Genomic DNA, 24,839 nt, shown 5'->3' on the forward strand with positions numbered 1-24,839 from the left:
GCTATGACCAGTTGCTGAGGTAGACCGTTCCATAAATTCACAGTCCTCACGGTAAAGAAGGCGTGTCGCCCCTTTAGACTAAACCTTTTCTTCTCCAGACGGAGGGAGTGCCCCCTCGTCCTTTGGGGGGGGGATTTAACCTGGAACAGTTTTTCTCCATATTTTTTGTATGGGCCATTTATATACTTATATACGTTTATCATATCCCCCCTTAAACGTCTCTTCTCAAGACTAAACAATTGTAACTCCTTTAATCGCTCCTCATAGCTAAGATGTTCCATGCCCCATATTAGTTTAGTCGCGCGTCTCTGCACCTTTTCCAACTCCGCAGTGTCCCTTTTATGTACAGGCGACCAAAACTGAACAGCATATTCCAGGTGAGGCCGTACCAATGATTTATAAAGGGGGAGTATTATGTCCCTGTCCCTTGAGTCCATGCCTCTTTTGATACATGACAATATACTGCCGGCTTTGGAAGCAGCAGCCTGACATTGCATGCTATTCTGTAGTTGGCAGGTGTCCTTGATGGAAACGGCCTTGAAGGTTCTTCATAGGACGTATTTAGTCCCTGTCCAGTTGCATTCTATTTATCCCACTGTATCACCCCTTTGTTTTCGGTCATGTGGTATGTTAGGTACATTTTATCACACTTGAAGGTCCTGTCCTGCGGTTTCAACCTTTTGGACGCGGGTACTTGACCTTCTTGATTCTATTCTACCTAGTCGAGTTCCGAGGACGCCTGCCTTCTGCCTCCTAGGCACCTGGCCACACAGGATGCGCTATAAGCCGTTTAGACTTGCTCAGCACATCCTGATGGCTGCCAGAATCCACATAGCCACACAGTGGAAACAATCGAGTCTTCATATTGGGACTGTAATCTCTAGAATAAACCAAATAATGATTTGCGAAAAACTGTCCGCAATTCGTGATGATATGGTGGAAAACTTTCACACAGTATGGGACCCCTGGCTGTCCTCTACATATAGCCCTGATATGTCGCACTGCTTATCACTTTATTGATTGCAGCTACTCGGGAACTCCGTTTGGGTGTCAGCCTGTGATTGTACCTTGCCGTCCTAATTCTCACTCATATTTCAGGGGGAAGCCGACTTGTGCCTATATTCCTTGTATGTATCACTAACCTTCGTGTTATGTTTTATTGGTCCACGGACCATTTTTGTTACGTTGTTTGAAGCAATATTTCTGTCTCAATAAAAGCTTCATGGTTTGACTGTTAAGAAATATTCTAGTCAATATAGGGTATAACATACACAAACACTTACTTTTAGGAAGTAGCACAAAGCAGACAAGGCAGATAACTGGACGCTCTGCTGACGGGAGACCTTTGTCTGCTTGATAGACTCAACTAACTGTTCCAATATCTGAGTTCTGCAAACAACAACAGGTTAATTCCTTCATACTGAGGAATTTATTAATTAAATGTTATAACCAGACTGGTGATTACCTTTGTGACTCTGGCATATTTGACAACATAACACCAAAGAGCGAGGCAGCAGCTTGAATCACTGTAAAGGCTGGGGGCAGAGGGGTAGGAACAGACTCGCCTTCCGAGGGCATATGGTAGATGGCATGGGGGTCATATTCCAAACTACCACCGGGAATTCCATTACTGAGGAGGAACTGTACATTAAACAAGTAATTAGAACCCACTAAGAAACATTCAATAATATAGAAAAATGCTTGGCGAAATTTTGGAGGGCATCCTCTCTTTATACGCACCAATCTCTCGTATGAAACGTAATAAAAAAAGAAAAATGGCAGCAGCACACTTGGTCAACAAAATGGAGGCTCTTAGCGCACTTTTTGATCAAAACGTGTCCCCCCATCCACCACGCGGAGGTGGCCTCATATCGGATGGGACCCTAACAATCGCTCACCTCAGGCTGGGTGACATGCTGGATCCACTAACAACCCAAGCGGTGTATCCCCTTCCCTATCTCACAGGAGGTGGTTTTGGGTTTTTAGTGGATCCAGCATGTCACCTAGCCTGAGGTGAGTGATTGTTAGGGTCCCATCCGATATGAGGCCACCTCCGCATGGTGGATGGGGGGGACATGTTTTGATCAAAATGTGCGCTAAAAGCCTCCATTTTGTTCACCAAGTGTGCTGCTGCTTTTTTTTCTACATGTTTTGTACTTGCCACAGCAGCGTGCACCCGTGTATTGGGTTTAGGTGCTGGCTTCTTTTTTGTTTTTACTCTCTCGTATGGGATTATAATATTAAACCATGTTATTCCACTCCACTAACTAAGGGCTCATTCACATCACGTTTTGGGGGAATATAAAAACCAGTCACTGCTGTATCCCCGCCAGACCCGTGCCGCACCTTTTTCATTTGAATGAGCAGGAAGGAGTCAGCTAGTGACTCAGGTCGACAAATTTTTTTTGACCGTATCCAGTTTTGTTTCAGGACTGAAAACCGTGGTCTGTCGCGGTGTCAGTCCGTCATAAAAAAAATGGATAGAGTCCAAAAATAAGCCGACTGGAGTCACTAGCTGACAACATTCGGCTCAATTAAACAAAGGGGGTGCGGCACGGGTCTGGCTGGGATACGGCAGTGTCCGGTTTTCAAATTATCCCGCCGTATCCCCAAAACGTGATGTGAATGAACCCCTTCTAAAGATGGGAACACCAATCTATCCATCTGACAGAAAAGTGATTTGCGCAGCATAACTCAAGTACACTGTTTCCCAACCAGGGTGACTCCAGCTGTTGCAAAACTACAACTCCCAACATGCTGGGAGTTGTAGTTTTGCAACAGCTGGAGGCACCCTGGTTGGGAAACACCACTCTAGTATAATGGTGTCCAGTCTCTCTGAGAAGATCATGAAGAAATATTTTTGGAATCTTCAGTATAAAAGTTTGGACTACTTCTATCAAAATCTCCAGCACTTTTAAGCAGGAAGTGTTGATCAGATTGTATAATCACATTAGATGCCAAAAGTCCGGATTTTAGGTCTGGCATTGTGCAAAACTGGATCTGTCCATTCAGATGGATAGATTGGTGCTCCCATCTTTTGTAAGGGTGCATTCACATCACGTTTTGGGGATACGGCGGAAGAATTTGAAAACCGGAACGCTGCCGTATCCTAGCCAGACTCGTGCCGCACCCCTTTCATTTCAATGAGACGGATGGTGTCGGCTAGTGACCAATCGGCTTATTTTTGGACTCTATCCGGTTTTTTTTTATGATGGACTGACACTGCGACAGACCATGGTTTTCAGTCCTGAAACAAAACTGGATACAGTCCAAAAATTACCCAATATGTATAACTGCATGAGTCCGTAGTTTGCTGTAGGGGAGACTAAGAAAGAACAAGAGACCCCCTAGATCTATTCAACAATGGACATCCTGAGAATGGGCATGGTGGTGTGGGGTATCTCCCCAATATCCCTACAGACATTACATGGTTGGCTGGTTACACTGAAATCATTGGGTTTGGTTGACACAAGTCTAATGTGTAAGGAGGCCTCTGGACATCTATGAATTCTATATGCCCTAACACAGCATATGAACAAGGGTTGTTTTTAGAGATGAGCGAACTTACAGTAAATTCGATTCGTCACGAACTTCTCGGCTCGGCAGTTGATGACTTTTCCCGCATAAATTAGTTCAGGTTTCAGGTGCTCCTGTGGGCTGGAAAAGGTGGATACAGTCCTAGGAGACTCTCTCCTAGGAATGTATCCACCTTTTCCAGCCCACCGGAGCACCTGAAGGCTGAACTAATTTACGCAGGAAAAGTCAGCAACCGCCGAGCCGAGAAGTTCGTGACGAATCGAATTTACTGTAAGATCGCTCATCTCTAGTTGTTTTCTTGAGATAAACCCTATTAAAAAAATGCATTTTAACATGAAAAGGCAAACATTAACATTTCTAATATAACTGCAGGATGAAAAGAGCCTAAGCTTGCATCATAGAGTAATCAGTTTTGCAACAGCTGGAGGCACCCTGGTTGGGAAACACTGCTCTAGTATAATGGTGTCCAGTCTTTCTCTCTGAGCAGATCATGAAGAAATATTTTTGCATCTGATACAAGAAGCCCACCAAACCCACCTACCTGCTCTTCTATAGCTCTGTGATCACTTTCCTGCAGCGAGGGCCCCAAGAGTATTAAATCATCAGGATGACAAAGTGATGGCAGTAAGAATACAGCTCCGCTAGGAGTGTAGTCTGGAGAGGACAGATCTGCAACCAATTCCTTCATAATTCCACAAAGGCTTCCTATCAATAAGAAATTATAGTATGGCGAAAGAGTAGCAGAGTAAATTTAAAGGGTACCTCTCATCAAAAAACTTTTGATATATTATAGATTAATGTATGCAGAATAACTTTACAATTGCATGTTAGTAAAAAATATGCTTCTTTCTATTTATTTTTCCACTTTGTAGAATTGACCACTAGGGGTCTCCCTACCAGTCCTGTCAGCAAGCATTTCAGACTCATGCTGGAGTCCTAAACACTACGAGCTGCCAGTCTGCTTTGTTCACAAAGGAGAACACTCAGAGCTGCCAGCCTGCTATGTTCACAGCCTGTTTGGCTGTGAACAAAGCAGGCTGGCAGCTCTGAGTGTTTAGGACTCCAGCATGAGTCAGAAATGCTTGCTGACAGGACTGATCGGGAAAAATACAATAGAAAGAAGCATATTTTTCATTAACATGCTATTGGAAAGTTATTCAACATTCATTAATCTAAAATATATCAAAAGTTTATTTGATGAGAGGTACCCTTTAAATAAACTGGATAAGGCTGGGTTCAAATTGCGTTTTCATTTTGTTTAACCTATTTACTTAAAAAGGAAAAAAAATAGCATTAAGAAGAATCTGCTAAAAACAATAGCAGAATCATTTCCTGTTGACTGTGACGCATATATTTTTTTCCTTGCCATGTACAATAGCATGGTTGACTACGTTTTTGCATTCAGCAAAGTTAAAGGGGGAATTCCAGGAAAAAAAAATTATTTTTTTATTTTTTATTATACATATCAACTGGCTCCAGAAAGATAAACAGATATGTAAATTACTTCTATTAAAAAATCTTAATCCTTCCAATAATTTCTAGCTGCTGAAGTTGAGTTTTCTGTCTGGCAACAGTGCTCTCTGCTGACATCTCTGCTTGTCTCGGAAACTGCTCAGAGTTGATGAGGTTTGCTATAAGGATTTGCTTCTACTCTTGAAAGTTCCCAAGACAGGTGTCATCAGAGAGCACTTATAGACAGAAAAGAACAACTCAACTTCAGCAGCTCATAAGAACTGAAAGGATTACGATTTTTTTAATAGAAGCAATTTACAAGTCTGTTTAACTTTCTGGAGCCAGTTGATATATAAAAAAAAAGTTTTTCCTGGAATACCCCTTTAAATGTACTGTAAACGGAAACAGTGAAACTGAGACAAAAACACAGTGTGGACCCAGATCAATGTCATACTAATACAAAGATTAAAAATATGAGAAATACCTTGATATGCCTTTGGAGGCATCAAAATTAGCAACTGGTAAAGTCTTTGTCTGTACAACACAGAGCCACCCTTTAAGGAGTTTCCATATAGCTTCTGCAATCTAGGTAGTCTAGAAAGGGAAAATACATCTTTAAGAGAGAGACAATATAAAATACTGCAGTATATAAGAATCCTTAAATCTTGCAGTTTCTAATTAGGCCACATCTGCAATTTATTAGAATGGGACTGCTCCTGCCCATTGTGGACTATGTCCATGGGTCCTAATGTAAAGAATATCACTAAATTCTGTTAAAAACAGCCCCATTAATAATGTACAAAAAAGGAAAAATAAATAAAATAAATCAGAAAATAGATTAGGAAAACAGGTTTCAGTCCTGCCTTTAAATCAGGAAAAAACACATTTCTTTTAAATGTCTTATATCTACTGTATTAAAGAATAAAATAAGATACATGGTGTTGAAAGGGGGTTTATACAGCTCATATGCCACAGTCCATTTGTTCTTTTAATTTTGTGTACACTTACTGGGCAAGCAAAGTCACAGCAAATGGAAGAGGAGGAAGAAGTCGCTGTAAAACATCTTCTGTCACTAGATCACCACAGTGTGACATAAAGCTCTGTATAGCTGGGGAAAAGAGGAAAAGACGAAAATAGAAGAAAATATATTAATTTTTTTATAAAGATCAGGAATATAAATGGATCATTTTAATTATGACACCATCGCTTCGAGAGGAGAATATCACTATAATACTGTGCCATATGAGCCAACCAAACAGTGGTGCATGGAGCGTCCATACTACGGGCTTCAGTGTGCCTCTCTACACCAGAGTTTCCCAACCAGGGTGCCTCCAGATGTTGCAAAACCCAACAAAAAAAGAGTTGGAATCCTGTTAGTAAATGAGGCCCAGTGTGTCTGTCTGGAGCAGTTTTAGTTCAACCCAGAACATTTAAAGGGGATGTAACAGAAAGGGAAAATAATGAATGTTTAAGTTTATAAAAAATAAAAATAAAAGTTTTAAGAAGGCGAGTCCTGCTTAGCATGCATCACCTGCACAATGTCATTTTAATGCCAATAAATGAAGTGAGAATTTAACATTATGGAGCTGGTGAGTGCCACATCTTTTTTTCTTTATTTGTATGCTTTGGATTATTGTTGTATAGGTTATTTTTTTTGAGTAAATGTACAAAAACACTCACCATTCATTGCACCTGCTCTTCCTTCTAGAGTTACTTGCCAAGTGAAAGAATCTCCTCTACTGCGCTCCATGTCCAGGTCCTTAGGGTTTTGAGGGAAGACACTCCGCCAGAAAAGCAAAAGTCGCCCCAAATGAGGCTGGACCATTGCAGGGCCTGTGGAGTTGGTGAATAGTAAAAGGTACTATCAAACAAATACCACTACTAATGCAGCTGCTGCAATAAATGTGCTTGCTAGGTTTCCACTTGTTTTTTATTTTATTTTTTTTAACACCTAAAAAAAAAAACGCCAGCAAAAAAGCCAGAAAGACTACCACAGCTTTTTCCTGTATTTTGGCATTTTTTCTGGCATTTGAGGAAATAGCCAGTTTGTCCCCTGTGGCAGTTTTCTCACTGTCTTCAGGTACCACTCTGGGGGTAGGATGCTGAGCACCCGGTCCACAGAGTATGAGGAGTGATGTACAGCATCACTACTCACCTCCCCCGGCTGTATAGTATACAGGGGGGCATAGTGTACCCGTGTATACTATACAGGAGCCGAGAATCCTGCCACTATACTGACAGGTCTCTCTGCTCCTATAGCCCCTTTGGGCGGTATACAGTTATCTATAGTGTATACAGAAGACGAGGTCCACTTACCTTCCTCACTCCCTGTCCCTGCAAGGTCTGTGTAGCTCCGCCCCCTAGTGATGACATCATTAGGGGCGGCGCTACAGACGGGAGCCAGGCTTGTAAGACTCTGTGAGGCTCTGTTCACATTGAGGCTCTGTTCACATTGTACGTTTTGTATAATGTGAACGGACCCTTCTGGCAGTGTCTTCCCAGATAATGAGACTCCAGCTGTTGCTAAACTAAAACTCCCAGCATTCTCAGACAGCCAAAGGCTGTTTGGACATGCTGGGAGTTGTAGTTTTGCAACAATTGGAGGCTCCCTGTTTGGGAACACATTGCAATATAGGCGCTCTCCCCAGCGGACAGTGCCAAAAATGTACTAACCAATATTTTGTTTGTTTTTTTTCTTCTCGTTTCAGATCCGTGTATGCAGAGGATTACGTCGGATTTGATGGATTACGGCGGATGAACTGGATTTTTTTTCCCTTTTAATAAAATGGTTCACGAGTGCTGTTGGGGAGTGTTCTTTAAAATAAAATAATTTTTCCAATGTGTTGTCTTTTTTTTTTTTTTTTTTATTGAATTTTCAGGCTTGCCTGAAGCTACTGTATAACCTTGCCTAAAGCTATAATTAATTATACCTCCATTTTATAAAGGGAAAAAAAAACAGTTCTGTCTCTTTAAGCTTTTCCCTGTAGCCTGTCAGCCTTAGGGGCAGGGATGTCTCTCTGTCGCTCAATAAGCTTATGATTATAGTACTTAATCATTTATTCATGTTATGTATTGAAAACCATCTGTATTTTATATGCATGGGGCTATGAAAGTTGCTATGCATAAAACAATTATATAATCATTATTATTACTATTATTAATAATACTAATACTACTGAGACTGATAAGGCAAGCTGCAATCTAAACAAAAACAAAGCCTGCTGTGAAAATGGAGTAGATCTCACAGTGTCAATGGTACCAGATGGATACTATATGATATACTTGGTTGTACATGGTAAGAACTTGGTTTTTGAATAAGTAATACTCTAAAGGAATCTTACCCAAAGTCATCAGAGAGGAGATCAGGATCCAGGCTGCCTGTACTCTTTGCATAGAAAGGCGGCTGTTTTGGCTTGCAGAGCACAGAAGGTCTTCAGCCAAGCTCATTATTACCTGAAACAGCCATGATGAGACATATGTAATCAGTATGTGCCATGCTTACCAGAGATTAGTGCACTACATTTCTAACTATATGTTAACTTAAAGGGGTACTCCGGTGGAAAACTTTTTTTTGTAATTTTTTTTTTTTTAATTAACTGGTGCCAGAAAGTTAAACAGATTTGTAAATGATACAATGAAAAAGAGGTAGCGTGCACTCACCGCGGGCAAACAGCTGCAGGCCCAAGGTCCGGGATCACCACGACATAGACGAAGACGGTAAGGGGCGCTCAGAGGCTACGCCGGCTGTTTCGGACGTAGGAACGTCCTTCTTCAGGCCGGAAGAAGGACGTTCCTACGTCCGAAACAGCCGGCGTAGCCTCTGAGCGCCCCTTACCGTCTTCGTCTATGTCGTGGTGATCCCGGACCTTGGGCCTGCAGCTGTTTGCCCGCGGTGAGTGCACGCTACCTCTTTTTCATTGTATTATTGGATACTTTATCTAGTGTGTGCACCCCGCAGGTGCTGCTTTGTAATTTATCGGGTCCGGAGGCTGCCAGTGTACACCAGCGGTATCGTATGACTGCACGTTTAGCTGTACGGTGTGCTCTCTCCTCCTTCTATGGTTTTAGATTTGTAAATGACTTCTATTTAAAAATCTTAACCCTTTCAGTACGTATTAGCAGCTGTATGATACAGAGGAAATTCTTTTATTTTTTAATCTCTTTTTTGTCTTGTCCACAGTGCTCTCTGCTGACACCTCTGTCAGTGTCAGGATCTGTCCAGAGCAGCATGGGTTTGCTATGGGGATTTTCTCCTGCTCTGGACAGTTCCTGATACAGGCATCAGGTGTCAGCAGAGAGCATTGTGGACAAGACAAAAAAGAAATTCAAAAAGAAAATAATTTCCTTTGTAGCATAGAGCTGCTAATAAGTACTGGAAGGGTAAAGATTTTTTAATAGAAGTAATTTACCAATCTGTTTAACTTTTTAGCACCAGTTGATTTACAAAAAAAAAATAAAAAATGTTTTCCAACATGTGTACGTAAATGTTTTCCAACGTGTGTATGTAATTATATATATATTATGCTTTGGTTCATAAATAAAGTAACTAACATGGCAAACTGAACTGCTGTATTAAAGGGGTATTCCGGGATCTAACATTTTATCCCCTATCCTATCCGTTACGCCCCCACCCATAGACATGAATGGAGGGGGCATGGCGTTTCGTCACGTCTCCAGTCTCGGAAACCGGAGATGCAGCTCTGCATACAATGCGGGTGCTGCAGAGAGATCGCGGGGGGTCTTAGCGGCGGGCCCCCATGATCAGACATCTTATCCCCTATCCTTTGGATAGGGGATAAAATTATTAGATCCCAGAATACCCCTTTAAGGTGGCAACCACTATTTCAGTAAGTAGTACCTACCTTTCCTTTTCCCTGTGGCACACCAAGTGGGCACAGTCTTATAGAGCCAAGTAGTCCAGCTGCTGACAGACTGTACCCACTGACCGCCTCCTGAGAGGCCTTCAGGGCTACCAGGCGTTCTGTACAACGATCTAAAAGAGGGGCGGCTAAAGAAGGCAGAGAGACAACCGCACAGCGAAGGCACCAAGCTGAAGTTAAGCGGGCACTTAGACTAGGGTGGAGAACTACAGAGATCACAGTGTCCAAGAACCCTAAAACACAGAGGGAAAGCAGCAATAAAGAAATCGTGTTAGTCTTGTAAATACATTTATAGACAAACATGAAAATAAGCCCCCAAATCTGCAGACACAAAAGATTACCGGAGCTTGAGTCCCGCAGCAAAGGAGCCGCTGTGGTACCAAGTCCTAAGATAAGATCCCCAAGCTCTTGCAGGGCACAGACCAATGCATGCTGACTGGCAGTAATATCAGTAGTGTAGAACCGTGTCTCCATGTTACTGTCACTTAGCACAGCATCTAATAGGAAATAAAACATTAAAAGGCATGGATAGTGTGCAGTCAGGGTGAGAGAGGTCACTGAGCAAGCAGGTCCAAATCTCGACATCACAAACATAAAGCCGTCACAGCGCAAGGCGCAGTCATTTCCGTCTAGTTATAAAAAATTATGCGAGGATTATGATGAAAATGGAATATTGCTCCACCAATGTCCTGCCCTCTTAGGATACTGAATGTAACCACTTCCTCTACATGATGACAGCTGACTAGCCTCTCGTGTGACCATATAATCCAGTGTTTCCCAACCAGGATGCCTCCAGCTGTTGCAAAACTACAACTCCCAGCATGCATGCTGGGAGTTGTAGTTTTGCAAAAGCTGGAGGCACCCTAGTTGGGAAAATCTGATATAATCACTGCTGAGCAAACAGCTGTCACGCCCCCTCACATAGGCTTGCATTGAGGGGGTGGAGCGTGATGTCACACGGGGGCGGGGCCGTGACATCACAATGTTACGGCCCCCGTGATCGCCAGTAATCAGACCCGGAGCGAACGTGCTCTGGGGACTGATTCTAACGGGCTGTGTGCAAGATCACGGGGGTCCCCAGCGGTGGGAACCCCATGATCAGGCATCTTATCCCCTATCCTTTGGATAGGGGATAAGATGTCTTAGCGCCGGAGTACCCCTTTAAAAGGGGTACTCCGGTGGAAAACTTTATTATTATTATCATTTTTTTAAATCAACTGATGCCAGAAAGTTAAACAGATTTGTAAATGACTTCTATTAAAAAATCTTTACCCTTCCAGTATTTTTTAGCAGCTGTATGCTACAGAGGAAATTCTTTTCTTTTTGAATGTATTTTCTGTCTGACCACAGTGCTCTCTGCTCACATCTCTGTCTCTGTCAGGGACTGTCCAGAGGAGGAGAAAATCCCCATTGCAAACCTATGCTGCTCTGGACAGTTCCTGAAACGGACAGAGGTGTCAGCAGAGAGCACTGTGAACAAGACAAAAAAGAAATTCAAAAAGAAAAGAATTTCCTCTGCAGCATACAGCTGCTAAAAAGTACTGGAAGGCTAAAGAATTTTTTATAGAAGTCATTTACAAATCTGTTTAACTTTCTGGCACCAGATCATTAAAAAAAAAGGCAAATAAAAAAAAAGTTTTCAACTGGAGTACCCCTTTAAGGATGGCAGACATAATACATGACAGTGATACATGGTGGCCCTGGATAAAATGTAAGAATTCCATGGCTATGGGAACTTAGATTGCATTGGCTGTCCCTTTACCCTCACCGCTCCCAATTTCACTCAGTCCTAGAATTTAGCAAATACATTCATTCTTTCCTTTTTATACCCTCCTGAGGGTTTCTCTATCCCCTCCACCCCCTACTTTCCCTTTTGTTGCATCTCTCCTCCTTATCAGGTAAAATACAAAGGTAGCAAGCTATGAAATATTCTGATACTTGTTCGCTTATTATGTTGTCTAATTTACTTCTACCTATTTGTTATACTATAAACAGCACTATGTAGTCCGATTTGTTCCATGACCTTTGTAAATAAAATGAATTTTAGAATAACAGGGTTGTCCCACCAACAACAGTTATTCCCTAGCCACCAGACCAGGAATAAGTTAAAGGGGTATTCAGGGTTTATACATCTTATCCCCTATCCAAAAGGGGATAAGAGGTATGCTCGCAGGGATCCCGCCGCTGAGGACCCCCGCGATCTCGGTGCAGCCCCCGGCATTCTATGCCGGGCGCTGCCTCCGAGACAGGGACATGATGTCACAGCCACGACCGCTAGTGATGTCCTTTCATGTCTATGGTGGCGGGCGTGATGTCACTAGGGGGCATGGCCGTCCCTGTCTCAGAGGACATTAAAGGGGTATTCAGGCTTTATACATCTTATCCCCTATCCAAAGGCCGCCGGCCGCTGCCTACAAGACAGGGACCTGACGTCACGGCCACACCCCCTAGTGATGCCTCCTCCTGTAGACATGAATGACATCACTAGGGGGCGTGGCTGTGACTGCACTAGGGGCATGGCAGTGACGTCACGACCCCATCTTGGAGGCAGCGCCTGGCACAGAATGCCGGGGGCTGCACAGAGATCGCGGGGGTCCCCAGCGGCAGGACCCCTGCGTTCATACATCTTATATCCCCTATCCTTTGGATAGGGGATAAGATGTATAAGCGCGGAATACCCCTTTAATGATCGCAGGGAGGTCCAGCGTCTCATGCTGATATGAAACAGTCGACACGCGTGCACACTGCCACTTCATTCACTGTCTATGAGACTGCTGCAGACAGCAAGCGCTCCGCTATCTATCACAGACAATGAATGGAGTAGTAGTAGGCACACATGATTCTCACGTCATTGTAATGCCAAACTGAGGATTATATTGTATTATTGCAACATAATTCAGTGCAACGGAAAGTCAAAGCACGAGGCGATAAAACAACAAAAAAACAGACCACATACCCACAGACTTCATTAGCTTCTTAATAACTTCACAGATCTCTCGGGCAGCCTCCAGTTGGGCCTTCTCTCCCAGTAGTTCCCCTAAAGTGGCTCTGAGAATGTAGGAGATGCAACGTCTAGTACAGGCAGCCTCCACTGGGGTCTGAGTAGCCTTTGGATGTGACACAATGTCCAACAGATGAGTCAATAACACCAGGACATTCCTAGACAGCCAATGGCCTCCGAGTGTGCTGATAAAAATAATGTACGCCTATGGAGAGGAGGTTTAGTACAGAACAAATAAACACATCAGAAATGATCCATTATAGTTTCTGTTACTTTGAGACAGATAAAATGTAAAAAAAAAAAACATATTAATCCATAGATATACCTGAGTAGCTCCCAGCCTCACGTAGCGAGTGGTGCTGCTATTTCCGGCCAGCATGTCTCCCCCACCTCGAAGAAACCCAGAATTTCCACGCAGGAATCCAGTAGACAATAGACTAAGAGCATCCTCCAGTCTACGTGTGCTTTGTCTTGAAGGGGCTGTAAACACAGAAAACAGGTAATGAATGCAAGACAGTAGCCAGATATCTGCAAGACTTTAGGGCAGTGGTCTCCAACCTGCGGACCTCCAGATGTTGCAAAACTACAACTCCCAGCATGCCCGGACAGCCGCTGGCTGTCCGGGCATGCTGGGAGTTGTAGTTTTGCAACATCTGGAGGTCCGCAGGTTGGAGACCACTGCTATAGGGAGAGTGCTGTGGGAAATGTCTTTTCATCTGGGCACCACAGCGATGTGAACAGCTGATCAGTGGGGCTGCCAGAGGTCAACCTCGCCAATCAGCTACTGATGGTTTACCCATTTCAAGGAAACCCCCTAGAAGTCAAGATATATTTATTAAAAATTGGATAATAAAATGTAAACCCCAATAACATAATATATTTATTGAACACAAAGATAAGGAGCGATAATTACTGAAAATTATCACTTTATTAATGCTTTACAAATACAGGAACATAGTAGAAGAATTTAAAGGGGTACTCCGCCCCTAGACATCTTATCCCCCGGGATAAGATGTCAGATCGCTGGGGTCCCGCTGCTGGGGACCCCCGGGATCTCCGCTGCGGCACCGCGCTATCATTACTGCACAGAGCGAGTTCGCTCTGCGCGTAATGACGGGCGATACATGGGAAGGGGCAGTGTGACATCATGGCTCCGCCCCTTGTGGCATCACGGACAGCCCCCTTAATGCAAGTCTATGGCAGGGGCGTGACAACCACCAAGCCCCCTCCCATAGACTTGTATTGAGGGGGAGGACCGTGAAGACACGAGGGGGCGGAGCCGTGACGTCACGTTGCTCCGTCCCCTGTATCGCCCGTCATTACGCACAGAGCGAACTCGCTCTCTGCAGTAATAATAGCGGGGTGCTGCAGCAGCGATACCAGGGGTCCCCAGCAACAAGACCCCGGCGATCTGACATCTTATCCCCTATCCTTTGGATAGGGGATAAGATGTCTAGGGGTGGAGTACCCCTTTAAAATCCAATTGGTAAACAGTGTGGCTTTCTAGTTATAAGACTACTATATTGTTCCAACAGTATAAAATAGTGGGTCCACAGAGTGATCACTTAAATCATTGCTGACAATATGGTTTTAATACAGGGTAAGGTGCACTGAGTATGATCGGACCAACCTGGTCTCTAAATTAAAGGGGTACTCCGGTGGAAAACATTTATTATTTTTTTAATTAACTGGTGCCAGAAAGTTAAACAGATTTGTAAATGACTTCTATTAAAAAAATCTTTATCCTTCCAGTACTTATTAGCGGCTGTATATTACAGAAAAAGTGCTTTTGTTTTTGGATTTCTTTTTTCTTTTTCTGACAACCGTGCTCTCTGCTGAAACCTCTGTCGGTATCAGGAACTGTCCAAAGCTGCATAGGTTTGCTATGGGGATTTGCTCCTGCTCTGGACAGTTCCTGACACAGACAGAGGTGTCAGCAGAGAGCACTGTGGACAGAAAAAAAAAGAAATCCAAAATGAAAAGAACTTTCTCTGTAGTATATAGCAGCTAATAAGTACTGAAAGGATAAAGATTATTTTAATAGAATGAATTTACAAATCTGTTTAACTTTCTGGCACCAGTTGATAAAAAAATTTAAAAAATTCCACCGGAGTACCCCTTTAAGGTGCCAAACTATGCAATAAGATAAGGTGCTATATTAGATCACTTACCCATTGTAATGTGCCACTACTGCCTGCCCCTTTGGGCAGGCAGTAGTGGCACATTACAATGGGTAAGTGGCACCTTAATTTAGAGACCAGGTTGGTCCGATAATACTCAGTGCACCTTACTCTGTATTATAACCATGTTGGCGCCCCTAGACATCTTATCCCCTATCCAAAAGGATAGGGGATAAGATGTCAGCTCGCCGGGGTCCCGCTGCTGGGGACCCCCGGTATCTCGGCTGCGGCACCCGGCTATCATTACTGCACAGAGCGAGTTCGTTCTGCGCGTTATGACAGGCAATACAGGGGCCAGAGCATCATTATGTCATGGCTCCGCCCCTCGTGATGCCACGGTCCGCCCCCACAATACAAGTCCATGTAATGTCACGAGGGGGGGGGGGGGGGGTGGAGCAATGATGTCACGCTGCTCTGTCCCCTGTATCGCCCGTCATTACGCACAGAGTGAACTCGCTGTGTGCAGTAATGATAGTGGGGTGCCGCAGTGGCGATCCCGGGGGCCCCCAGCAGCGGGACCCCGGCGATCTGACAGTTATTATCTCCTATCCTTTGGATAGGGGATAAGGTGTCTAGGGGCGGAGTACCCCTTTAAGTGATCCCTCTGAGGACCCACTATTATATACTGTTAGAACAATATAGTAGTAGTAGTGATATTTTTCGGTAGCTAACGCTCCTTATCTTTGTGTTCAATAATCTTGTTGGCACTATACTGCATAATTTATGTTTGAGACCCTAGCACCCTAATATGATGCATAACTAGTAATTAATATGGGAATATATATTTGGGGTGCATTTTACTGTGTATTTACATAATACATTTGTATAACTCACATGTTCCTGGCTAGAACCTTTCCTGCACCTGTAAGCCAGGTCCATATAATAGTTTGGAATCAATAGTGCTTGCTAACTTATCCTTTGGTTGTATTGCATATACGGGGGAGTGGCTACCTCCATGTTGGCTCTTGCACCCCACCCACCTCTATCAGGTGTATATAAGGTGTCCTGGATGTCTCAGATCCTGCAATGCCCGCTGAACTGATCACACAGAGGCATATTCATAGTGTAGGGTCCGTCCCAATGTGATCACCTTACCGTGGTGGGACGGTCCAAGCTATTTGGCCGCCAAATTGCAAGCTAAGTACCTCACTATTTCATAACTTCATAATTTTATATTTCCATTTATTGCACCATAGCTGTATAGCTTTTCATGTTGTATCTATATACTCATGTTTTATCTATATCTTTGTGCTAGCAGTGTGCTGCTGCATTCTTCTGTTGCTAGTAATTAATATGGGGATATATATTTGGGGTGCATGTTACTGTGTATTTACATAATACATTTGTATAACTCACATGTTCCATGCACAGCCCTGGCTAGAACCTTTCCTAAAAGGCGAGACACTCCCAAACGTACATCGTAGCTGCTACCTTCAAAGGCCTTGAAACAGAGAGAGACCAAACTCTCAAGGTCTGAGCCAGACATGAAAGATGCTTCATTCTGAAGAGCCAGTAGACACTGCACAAATAACAATGGAGAGCAATGAGCACAATAAAGCAAATGTCTCTACAAGGAAGCTCCACAACAAAAAAGGTCAGCCTAACAGAACAAGACGACATAAATATTTCTCCAAAGGTTTACCTGGGCAGTAGCGCATCGCACAGACATGGATCGATCTGTCAGACATGAGCGGGCTGCTTTGTATATGTCTCGATGACAGGATGAGGCAGAAGATCCAAGTCCAGCTACAATCCTTTCCAGACATAGCATTATCTCGGTGCGTCCCTGAGACTGCACAAGAGTAAAATACATTCATACAAGGCATAAAAACAGATACACTGTATCCTTTAGTCATCCAGACATGTCAAAAGTTTAGTTCGCATCAGGTCTTAGTCCTTAGACCCACTGCAATTATGAGCTAGGCTGGGTTAACATCACGTTTTCAGCCAGACGGGACCGCATACGGCTGGGGGGAACTAAAACCTTGCGCTCCCTTATCCCTGCCGTATGCCGCCCGTATGTAATTCATTTCAATGAGCCGACCAGAGTGAAACACTGACTCCGGTCGACTCATTTTTGCCCCGTATGCGGTTTTCCACCGGACCTAAAACAGTGGTCGACTACCGTTTTAGCTCCCCACAGCCGTATGCGGTCCTGTATGGCTGAAAACGTGTTGTGAACCCAGCCTGACAAACAAGCTGTATGTAAGGCAGCGAGCACTTCACTTTATGGCTGTCAAACTAATCCAAATCACTTTTACTGTATTAGTCTATGGGGTGAGTCAGATCCAGTGGCTAGCCGGGGAATGCAGTGCTATACTGAGCACTTCACTAGCTTCTACCTTGTGATTGCAGCGGATTCCAGGACAGAGACTTGGTGCAATCTACATTTCTGACATGTCAAAAAAATGTGAAAAATGTTAGGACTGTGCAAGTAAAATAATAATAATAATCACGAATACTACATTAAAAGGTTTGTACATTTTATTGGGGCATATGGATGAAACAGATGAGATGTAGGAGTCCCCTGCTCACCTCTGCACTTCGCAGACTCTTAAGTAGGTTGGTGACAGTGTCATTGACTGTGCTTCCTAGTAGACGGCCCAGCTTTTGGTAAAGAGACCCAAGACATGTTATGGCGGCGCTGAAAGGAAGGTGCAAAGGTTAATAAATGACAATTCGTAATCTCGCTTTAGAGAGGAACATTCAATAAAGGTTCAAAAGAGTTAAAGGGAATCTGTCAGCTGTATTTACTGCTACGAGCTGTTGGATAGTTGCAAACTGCACTTTTTCTGGAACTGAAGGTGGTTGTCAAACTTATAAATTGCCTTTTTATTTCTTCATCAAGTGTCAAAGAGGTGGGGCTGAGCTGCTGAAGTGCCACAATCTGGCAAACCATCTTGCTTACCCTCAACTCTCTGACCCTCCTTGTCTGATGCAAAGGACCATTCACATTAAAGGAGTAGTCCAGGAGTGAACAAGTGGTGAACAACTTATCCCCTATCCTAAGCATAGGGGATAAGTTGCAGATCGCGGGGGGTCCGACCGCTGGGGCCCCCCGCGATCTCCTGTACGGGGCCCCGACAGCCCGCGCGAAAGGGGCGTGTCGACCCCCGCACGAAGCGGCGGCCGACACGCCCCCTCAATACAACTCTATGGCAGAGCCGGAGTGCTGCCTTTGGGAATCTCTGGCTCTGCCATAGCGATGTATTGAGGGGGCGTGTCGGCCACAGCTTCGTGCGCCAGCGGTCGGACCCCTGCAATCTCAAACTTATCCCTTAGGATAGGGGATAAGTTTTTCACCACTGGACTACCCCTTTAATAAAGGAGATGCTTGGAGTTGAGGGCGAGAGAGGAGGGGTGCCGAGCTGTTGCACTTGAGCTGCTTGACACGACCTCCTTGACACTTGAGATGAGCGAAATTACAGTAAATTTGATTCGTCACGAACTTCTCAGTTCGGCAGTTGATGACTTTTCCTGCGTAAATTAGTTCAGCCTTCAGGTGCTCCGGTGGGCTGGAAAAGGTGGATACATTCCTAGGAAAGAGTCTCCTAGGACTGTATCCACCTTTTCCAGCCCACGGGAGCACCTGAAAGCTGAACTAATTTATGCAGGAAAAGCCATCAACTGCCGAGCCGAGAAGTTCGTGACGAATCGAATTTACTGTAAGTTCGCTCATCTTTACTTGACACCTTGGCTAAGAAATAAAAAGAATATATTATAATCATTTTGACAACCACCATCAGCTCCAGAAAAGGCACATTTTTCTTTCATACCAAACAGCTATCCAATAGTGTCTGCAGCTCTTAAAGGGGTACTCCACTGGAAAAAAAAAAAAGAATTAATCAACTGGTGCCAGAAAGTTAAACAGATTTGTAAATTACTTCTATTAAAACATCTTAAAGGGGTTCTCCAGGAATCAAAAAACAGAGCCAGTTTATTTCAAAAACCTCTTCCGGCCTTTCTCCAGGTTTGGTTCTGCAGTTCAATTCCATTGAAGTGAATGGAGCCAAGTTGTAATACCACACACAACCTGGAGACAGACAGGGAGCGTTTTTTGAAAGAAATTATGTTTTTCAATTCCTGGATAAACCCCTTTAATCCTTCCAGTACTTATCAGCTGCCTGCTTTATGTTCCAGAGCCAGTTCTTTTCTTTTTGAATTTCTTTTCTGTCTGACCACAGTGCTCTTTGCTGACACCTCTGTCTTTTTTAGGAACTGTCAGAAAGGAAATTCAAAAAGAAAAGAACGTCCTGTGGAGCATATAGCAGCTGATAAGTACTGGATGGATTAAGATTTTTAAATAGAAGTCATTTACAAATCTGTTTAACTTTTTGGCACCAGTTAATAAAAAAAAAAAAATTATTCCAGTGGAGTACCCCTTTAACATCAAACAGAGTTGATGGATTCCCTTTAAGGGGTACCTGTACTTTTAAAACTTCTGACATGTAGCTATAAGACATTGACGTTTTTAGAAGATACAGGTACCCTTTAAAACAGAAGACAAAGAAGTACAGTGGTCCCTCAAGTTACAATATTAATTGGTTCTGGGACGACCATTGTATGTTGAAACCATTGTATGTTGAGACCAGAACTCTATGGAAACCTGGTAATTGGTTCTGAAGCCACCAAAATGTCATTCAAAAATAGGAAAAAGTGAGAATTATAGAAAAATAAGTAGATAACTAATATAGATAAAACAAGTCCTACATATAAAAGGTAAGAAAGATCTGCTGGGAGCTGTAATCACTCTCTATGTCAGTGTTTCCCAAGCAGGGAGCCTCCAGCTGTTGCAAAACTACAACTCCCAGCATGCCTGGACAGCCTTTGGCTGTCCGGGCATGCTGGGAGTTGTAGTTTTGCAACAGCTGGGTGCACCCTGCTTGGGAAACACTGGTCTATGTAGAGGACAGGAGCTTCTTCAGGGTCCTGTACAGTACACAGTGTCCTAAAAAAGTAACATGGAGCCGCCCTCACCTGGTGTCCAAAGGAGCAGCTAACCCTGGTACAGGTTAAGAGTACAGAACATGTAATACCTCCCTGTACTGTAGGGGGGCGCTACCAGACACCAGTCAGTGCATGCACTTCAGTAATACAGGGGTTTTACCAGTGAATGCCCATTCTGATTGGTGAGTTCTTCCAGACATTGACACGTTTCACAGATCTGGACTGTCCGTAACATTGCATGTTGAGTCTGGTTTCAACTTACAATATTCCAGAAAAGACCATTGTATGTTGAAACTATTTTATGTTGAGGCCATTGTAAGTTGAGGGATCACTGTAATACAGATGAGGTTTGTCCAATACATTCAGAAAATACATACAGCTTGTTTGGGAGGTGGCTGGGTGAATCGTCCTTGCTGCGGATCAGTTCATTGCATCTATCGATCGTCTGATACACAGAGAAAGTGTCTCCTGCACTGTAGACAACGGCGAGATTGTGCGCCAGCAGCTGACGGACTGGGGGGCCCGGGGAGCCCATCATTATCAAAGTCATCTGCTCCACCAGCTGTTTCTGATTCTGTTTCACTTCGGCCTAATAAAACATCGGGAAAAAATGACTAGTTAAACAATGGGGTTTATTTATTAAGAGTGGAGTGTAGGTTTCTTTGTGGGTTTTGATTTCCGACTGGTATTTTCCCAAGGTATTTACTAAAGTTTCCCTACATTTTGCACTTTTCCCTACGTTTTGCTTTTTTTATTTTTATTTTTTACACCTGTTCTGATCTGTCGGGTTTTCCTCAGCTCAAATCCACCACATTTTCTGTGGAAACCTTAGTAAATATGTTGGGATTTTTCAAAACTGTAGTGACGACGACCCTTTTGCCAGGACCACGCCCACTTTATCATGTGGCCACGCCCCCTTTTAGGGTTTTTCCTTGTACAATGGAGGATTTTGCTTGGTTTTTTTGGTCGCAAATTGTGTCGCAAGGGACGAGCGACACAATATGGGCGCAAAACCCGACAAAAAAAAAAAAGTCGGGATCACGTTAGTAAATAAACCCCCAATGTGTTTATAGAAAGAATAACAATGTCCAAAGGCCACAAATACAGCAAAAGCATAAAAAGAAATGACCATCTCCACAGTTCCATTAAGAAATTCTAATAATAATTTAATACAATGGAATTCCTTGGCATCCAACAATTGGGATAATCCATTTCTTTCCAGTACAAAAAAGTCTCAAGTCCAGAAGCAGAAAACGGAGCCCTTTATGTAATGTCAAGTTAAAGGGGTACTCCGCCCCTAGACATCTTATACCCTATCCGAAAGATAGAGGATAAGATGTCTGATCGCGGGGGTCCTGTTACTGGGGACCCCCGTGATCTCTCCTGCAGAACCCACCTGTCATTACTCCACTCCCTCAATGCAAGCCTATGGGAGGGGGCGTGACGGCCGTCACGCCCCCTCCCATAGACTTGCATTGAGGGGGCGGGGCATGACATCACGATGGGGTGGAGTCGTGTCGTCCCTATACCCCGACCCTGTATCGTGAGTCATGAGCCACGGAGCAAAGCTTTGCCCCGTGCAGCTAATGAATGGGGGGCTGCAGTAGAGATCCTTTGGATAGGGGATAAGATGTCTAGGGGGTGGAGTACCCCTTTAGTTTGTATAGAGCGACTGTCATACATGGTCAGGTGCCACTCCATAGATGATCTATACTTAAGGAACGGAGGATTCTGGCCCATATTCTAGTGATCATGGGGGTACTTATGGGTTTATGTGGAAAAAAGTGCGGTATTTAACTTCTGTTATGACCAGTTTGATTGTCAATGGCCGCCCGGTTAGGCTGCAAAACCATAGTTTGCCACAAAACCACTAACAAACTGTGTCTAACTGGAGTTGAAAACTGTTGGATTGGTCGTAATCTCAGTGCTGAGACCCCCACCGATCCGAATAAGTGAGGATAAGCTCACAGTAATGTGCTGCACTCCCCCGATTTCCATCATGCGGCCCCATTATGTATACAGGGCCATCCAGAGAAGCTGGACTGGGATCGCTGCAGGCTGGGGAGTGAAGGGCTTTACCATGGGCTCTTCTCCTAATTGGTGGGAATCTTAGGACTGAGACCCCAAGTGAACAAAAATTTTCACACATCTGTAAAAAGGTTTTGGAGATGACGGATACGGCGCCAAAACTCTGCAGTCGCTCAATGTTTTCTTATGTACCACAGCAAAAAAAAAAAAAAATGATGTTGTGAATAAAAAGTAAAGAAGTTCTAAGGCTGTGTTCACATGTATTTAAAAAAATGCTGCAGGTGAAATATGTTATGGGGCATAACATGTATTACATTTAAAAATCGCACTACCAACACACACACTACAAAACCGCAGCCAATGGCGGTAAATCGCATGCAGTTTTGAAGCATGGTATATTGTGGCCCAGATTTATCAATCTGCCCCAAAGCTAAACTGTCTTGTTTTACCCATTACAACCAATCACAGTTCAGCTTTTTTTACTGTACCAGAGTTCATTAAAGGGGTACTCTGCCCACACGTCGCACCATGCCCCCTCCATTCATGTCTATGGTAGGGGGCGTGATGTCAAGAGGGGGCATGGGTGGTGTCACATCTCCGGCCGCCCAAACTCAGCGTTCAAAACATCCTGCTTAGAATGCCGGGTGCAGCACTGGTGCTGCACGGAGATCGCAGGGGTCCAGGCGGCAGGACCCCCGCGATCAGACATCTTATCCCCCTATCCTTTGATGACGTCGGGCGTGATAAGAACCTGGAGCGCCGTGACTACCTCAGGATGACAACGTACAGGGTATTATCATACAGGGATATTTTACAACAGTGTTCTCCAAACAGTGTGTCTCCAGCTGTTGCAAAACTACAATTCCCAGCATGCCCGGACAGCCTTTGGCAACAGCTGTAGACACATTGTCTGGAAAACATTGGTTTTAAAGGGGGTACTCCGGTGGAAAGCAATTTTTTTTTTTTTTTTTTTTTTTAAATCAACTGGAAAGTTAGAAAGTTATACAGATTTGTAAATTACTTCAATTAATCCTTCCAGTACTTATCAACTGCTGTATGCTCCACAGGAAGTTGTGTAGTTCTTTCCAGTCTGACCACAGTGCTCTCTGCTGACACCTCTGTCCATGTCAGAAACTGTCCAGAGTAAGAAAAAAAAAAAAAAAATCGCCATAGCAAACCTATCCTGCTCTGGACAGTTCCTGATATGGACAGAGGTGTCAGCAGAGAGCTGGTGACAGGTCCCCTTTAAAGTGCTCAGTTTTTGATTTAAAAAAAAATAAAAAAAATAAAAAACTTTATCAAAGTCAGAAGTGAACCAGTGAGTGACTCTTCTAAGGTGCTACGTCCTTTAAAGGGGTACTCCGCTGGAAAACAATTTTTTTTTAAATCAACTAGAGCCAGAAAGTTAAACAGATTTATAAATGACTTCTATTAAAAAAATCTTAATCCTTCCAGTACTTATCAGCTGCTGTATGATCCACAGGAAGTTATTTTCTTTTTGAATTTCTTTTCTGCCTGACCACAGTGCTCTCTGCTGACATCTCTGTCCATTTTAGGAACTGTTTGGTGCAGGAGAGGTTTGCTATGGGGATTTGCTCCTGCTCTGGACAGTTCCTAAAATAAAAAGTGGTGTCAGCAGAGAGCACTGTGGTCAGACAAAGGAAATTTAAAAAAAAAAGAACTTCCAGTAGAGCATGTAGCAGCTGATAAGTACTGGAAGGATTAAGATTTTTTTTTATAGAAGTGATTTATAAATCTGTTTAACTTTCTGGCACCAGTTGATTAAAAAAATAAAATAAAAAAGTTTTCCAGTGGAGTACCCCTTTAGCACAGTTTGTTGTCCCCATTGCTTTATGCCATCTCATCCTGTTTGTATTGATTCTGATAAAATCTACCGTATATATAAGTGTGACTGTCTATGTGGCAAAACGTGACACCCTGTGTAATTGGTAGTTCTGCCCATTTTAGTTGCACCCATTGCTAATAGATGTGTAAACTTAGCATGTGGGTCATGCCAAAAGCTTAGGGCCTTTCAGCGTGGCACTGTCATAGGATATTACAGAACCTTTCAGCCAGTTTGTTGGTGTTGGCCCTGGTAGAGCTCCCCTGGTCAGCTGTGTACATACTGTTATCCTGAACCATGCCTGGCCATACAAGCTCCCAGCTTCATGCATTGTGCTTTGTTGTTGCGCTTTGTAGTATTGGAAACGCGTTGTATGGAGGGATGAAACGCGCTTCATTAACTTGAAGTATGTGAATTAATCTGGGTTTGACAGTACGGGGGGCAGTAAGTAGGCTGCCATTCCACTCCATGTTATCTGTGACTGAAGTGACTTCTACCATAAACACCTGCTGCCCTGTGTCCTGGCACATTCCTATAGGACAGTGTTTCCCAATCAGTGAGCCTCCAGCTGTTGCAAAACTACAACTCAAATACTCAACCTCATCTCCTATATTGTGCATGGCGCGGTCTATTTTAGTGTAAAAAAAAAAAACAAACGGAAAATTCTGAACTCAACCCCATCTACTGCAGTGTTTCCCAACCAGTGTGCCTCCAGCTGTTGCAAAACTACAACTTCCAGCATGCCCAGACAGTCTTTGGCTGTTCGGGGTATGCTAGTAGTTGTCGTTTTCCAGTGGAGTACCCCTTTTTATCAACTGGTGCCAGAAAATTAAACAGATTTGTAAATTACTTCTATTAAAAAAATCTTAATCCTTCCTGTACTTATTAGCTGCTGAATACTACAGTGGAAATTCTTTTACGTTTCAAACACAGAGCTCTCTGCATTTTAGGAACTGTCCAGAGTAAAAGGA

General features: G+C 43.6%; 1 protein-coding gene across 2 annotated transcripts in view; it reads right to left on the reverse strand.

Annotated features, from left to right (window-relative positions):
* The window catches only part of HEATR5A (HEAT repeat containing 5A), a 76,823-nt gene that overhangs the window by 50,793 nt on the left and 1,191 nt on the right, over positions 1 to 24,839 (reverse strand). For both annotated transcript variants that reach the window (XM_056546026.1, XM_056546025.1), the window contains exons 2-16: positions 20,375 to 20,586; positions 17,586 to 17,694; positions 16,693 to 16,842; positions 16,407 to 16,569; positions 13,196 to 13,350; positions 12,826 to 13,075; positions 10,211 to 10,366; positions 9,852 to 10,102; positions 8,331 to 8,442; positions 6,670 to 6,822; positions 5,998 to 6,097; positions 5,474 to 5,583; positions 4,079 to 4,242; positions 1,466 to 1,641; positions 1,284 to 1,389 (exon numbers count right to left, since the gene is read on the reverse strand). In XM_056546026.1, coding sequence (XP_056402001.1) covers positions 1,284 to 1,389; positions 1,466 to 1,641; positions 4,079 to 4,242; positions 5,474 to 5,583; positions 5,998 to 6,097; positions 6,670 to 6,822; positions 8,331 to 8,442; positions 9,852 to 10,102; positions 10,211 to 10,366; positions 12,826 to 13,075; positions 13,196 to 13,350; positions 16,407 to 16,569; positions 16,693 to 16,842; positions 17,586 to 17,694; positions 20,375 to 20,586 — 2,367 coding nt within the window. The remainder of the gene's footprint in view (positions 1 to 1,283; positions 1,390 to 1,465; positions 1,642 to 4,078; positions 4,243 to 5,473; positions 5,584 to 5,997; positions 6,098 to 6,669; positions 6,823 to 8,330; positions 8,443 to 9,851; positions 10,103 to 10,210; positions 10,367 to 12,825; positions 13,076 to 13,195; positions 13,351 to 16,406; positions 16,570 to 16,692; positions 16,843 to 17,585; positions 17,695 to 20,374; positions 20,587 to 24,839) is intronic.

The sequence above is a fragment of the Hyla sarda genome, chromosome 11, assembly GCF_029499605.1.
Source record: "Hyla sarda isolate aHylSar1 chromosome 11, aHylSar1.hap1, whole genome shotgun sequence".
NCBI lineage: Eukaryota > Metazoa > Chordata > Amphibia > Anura > Hylidae > Hyla > Hyla sarda.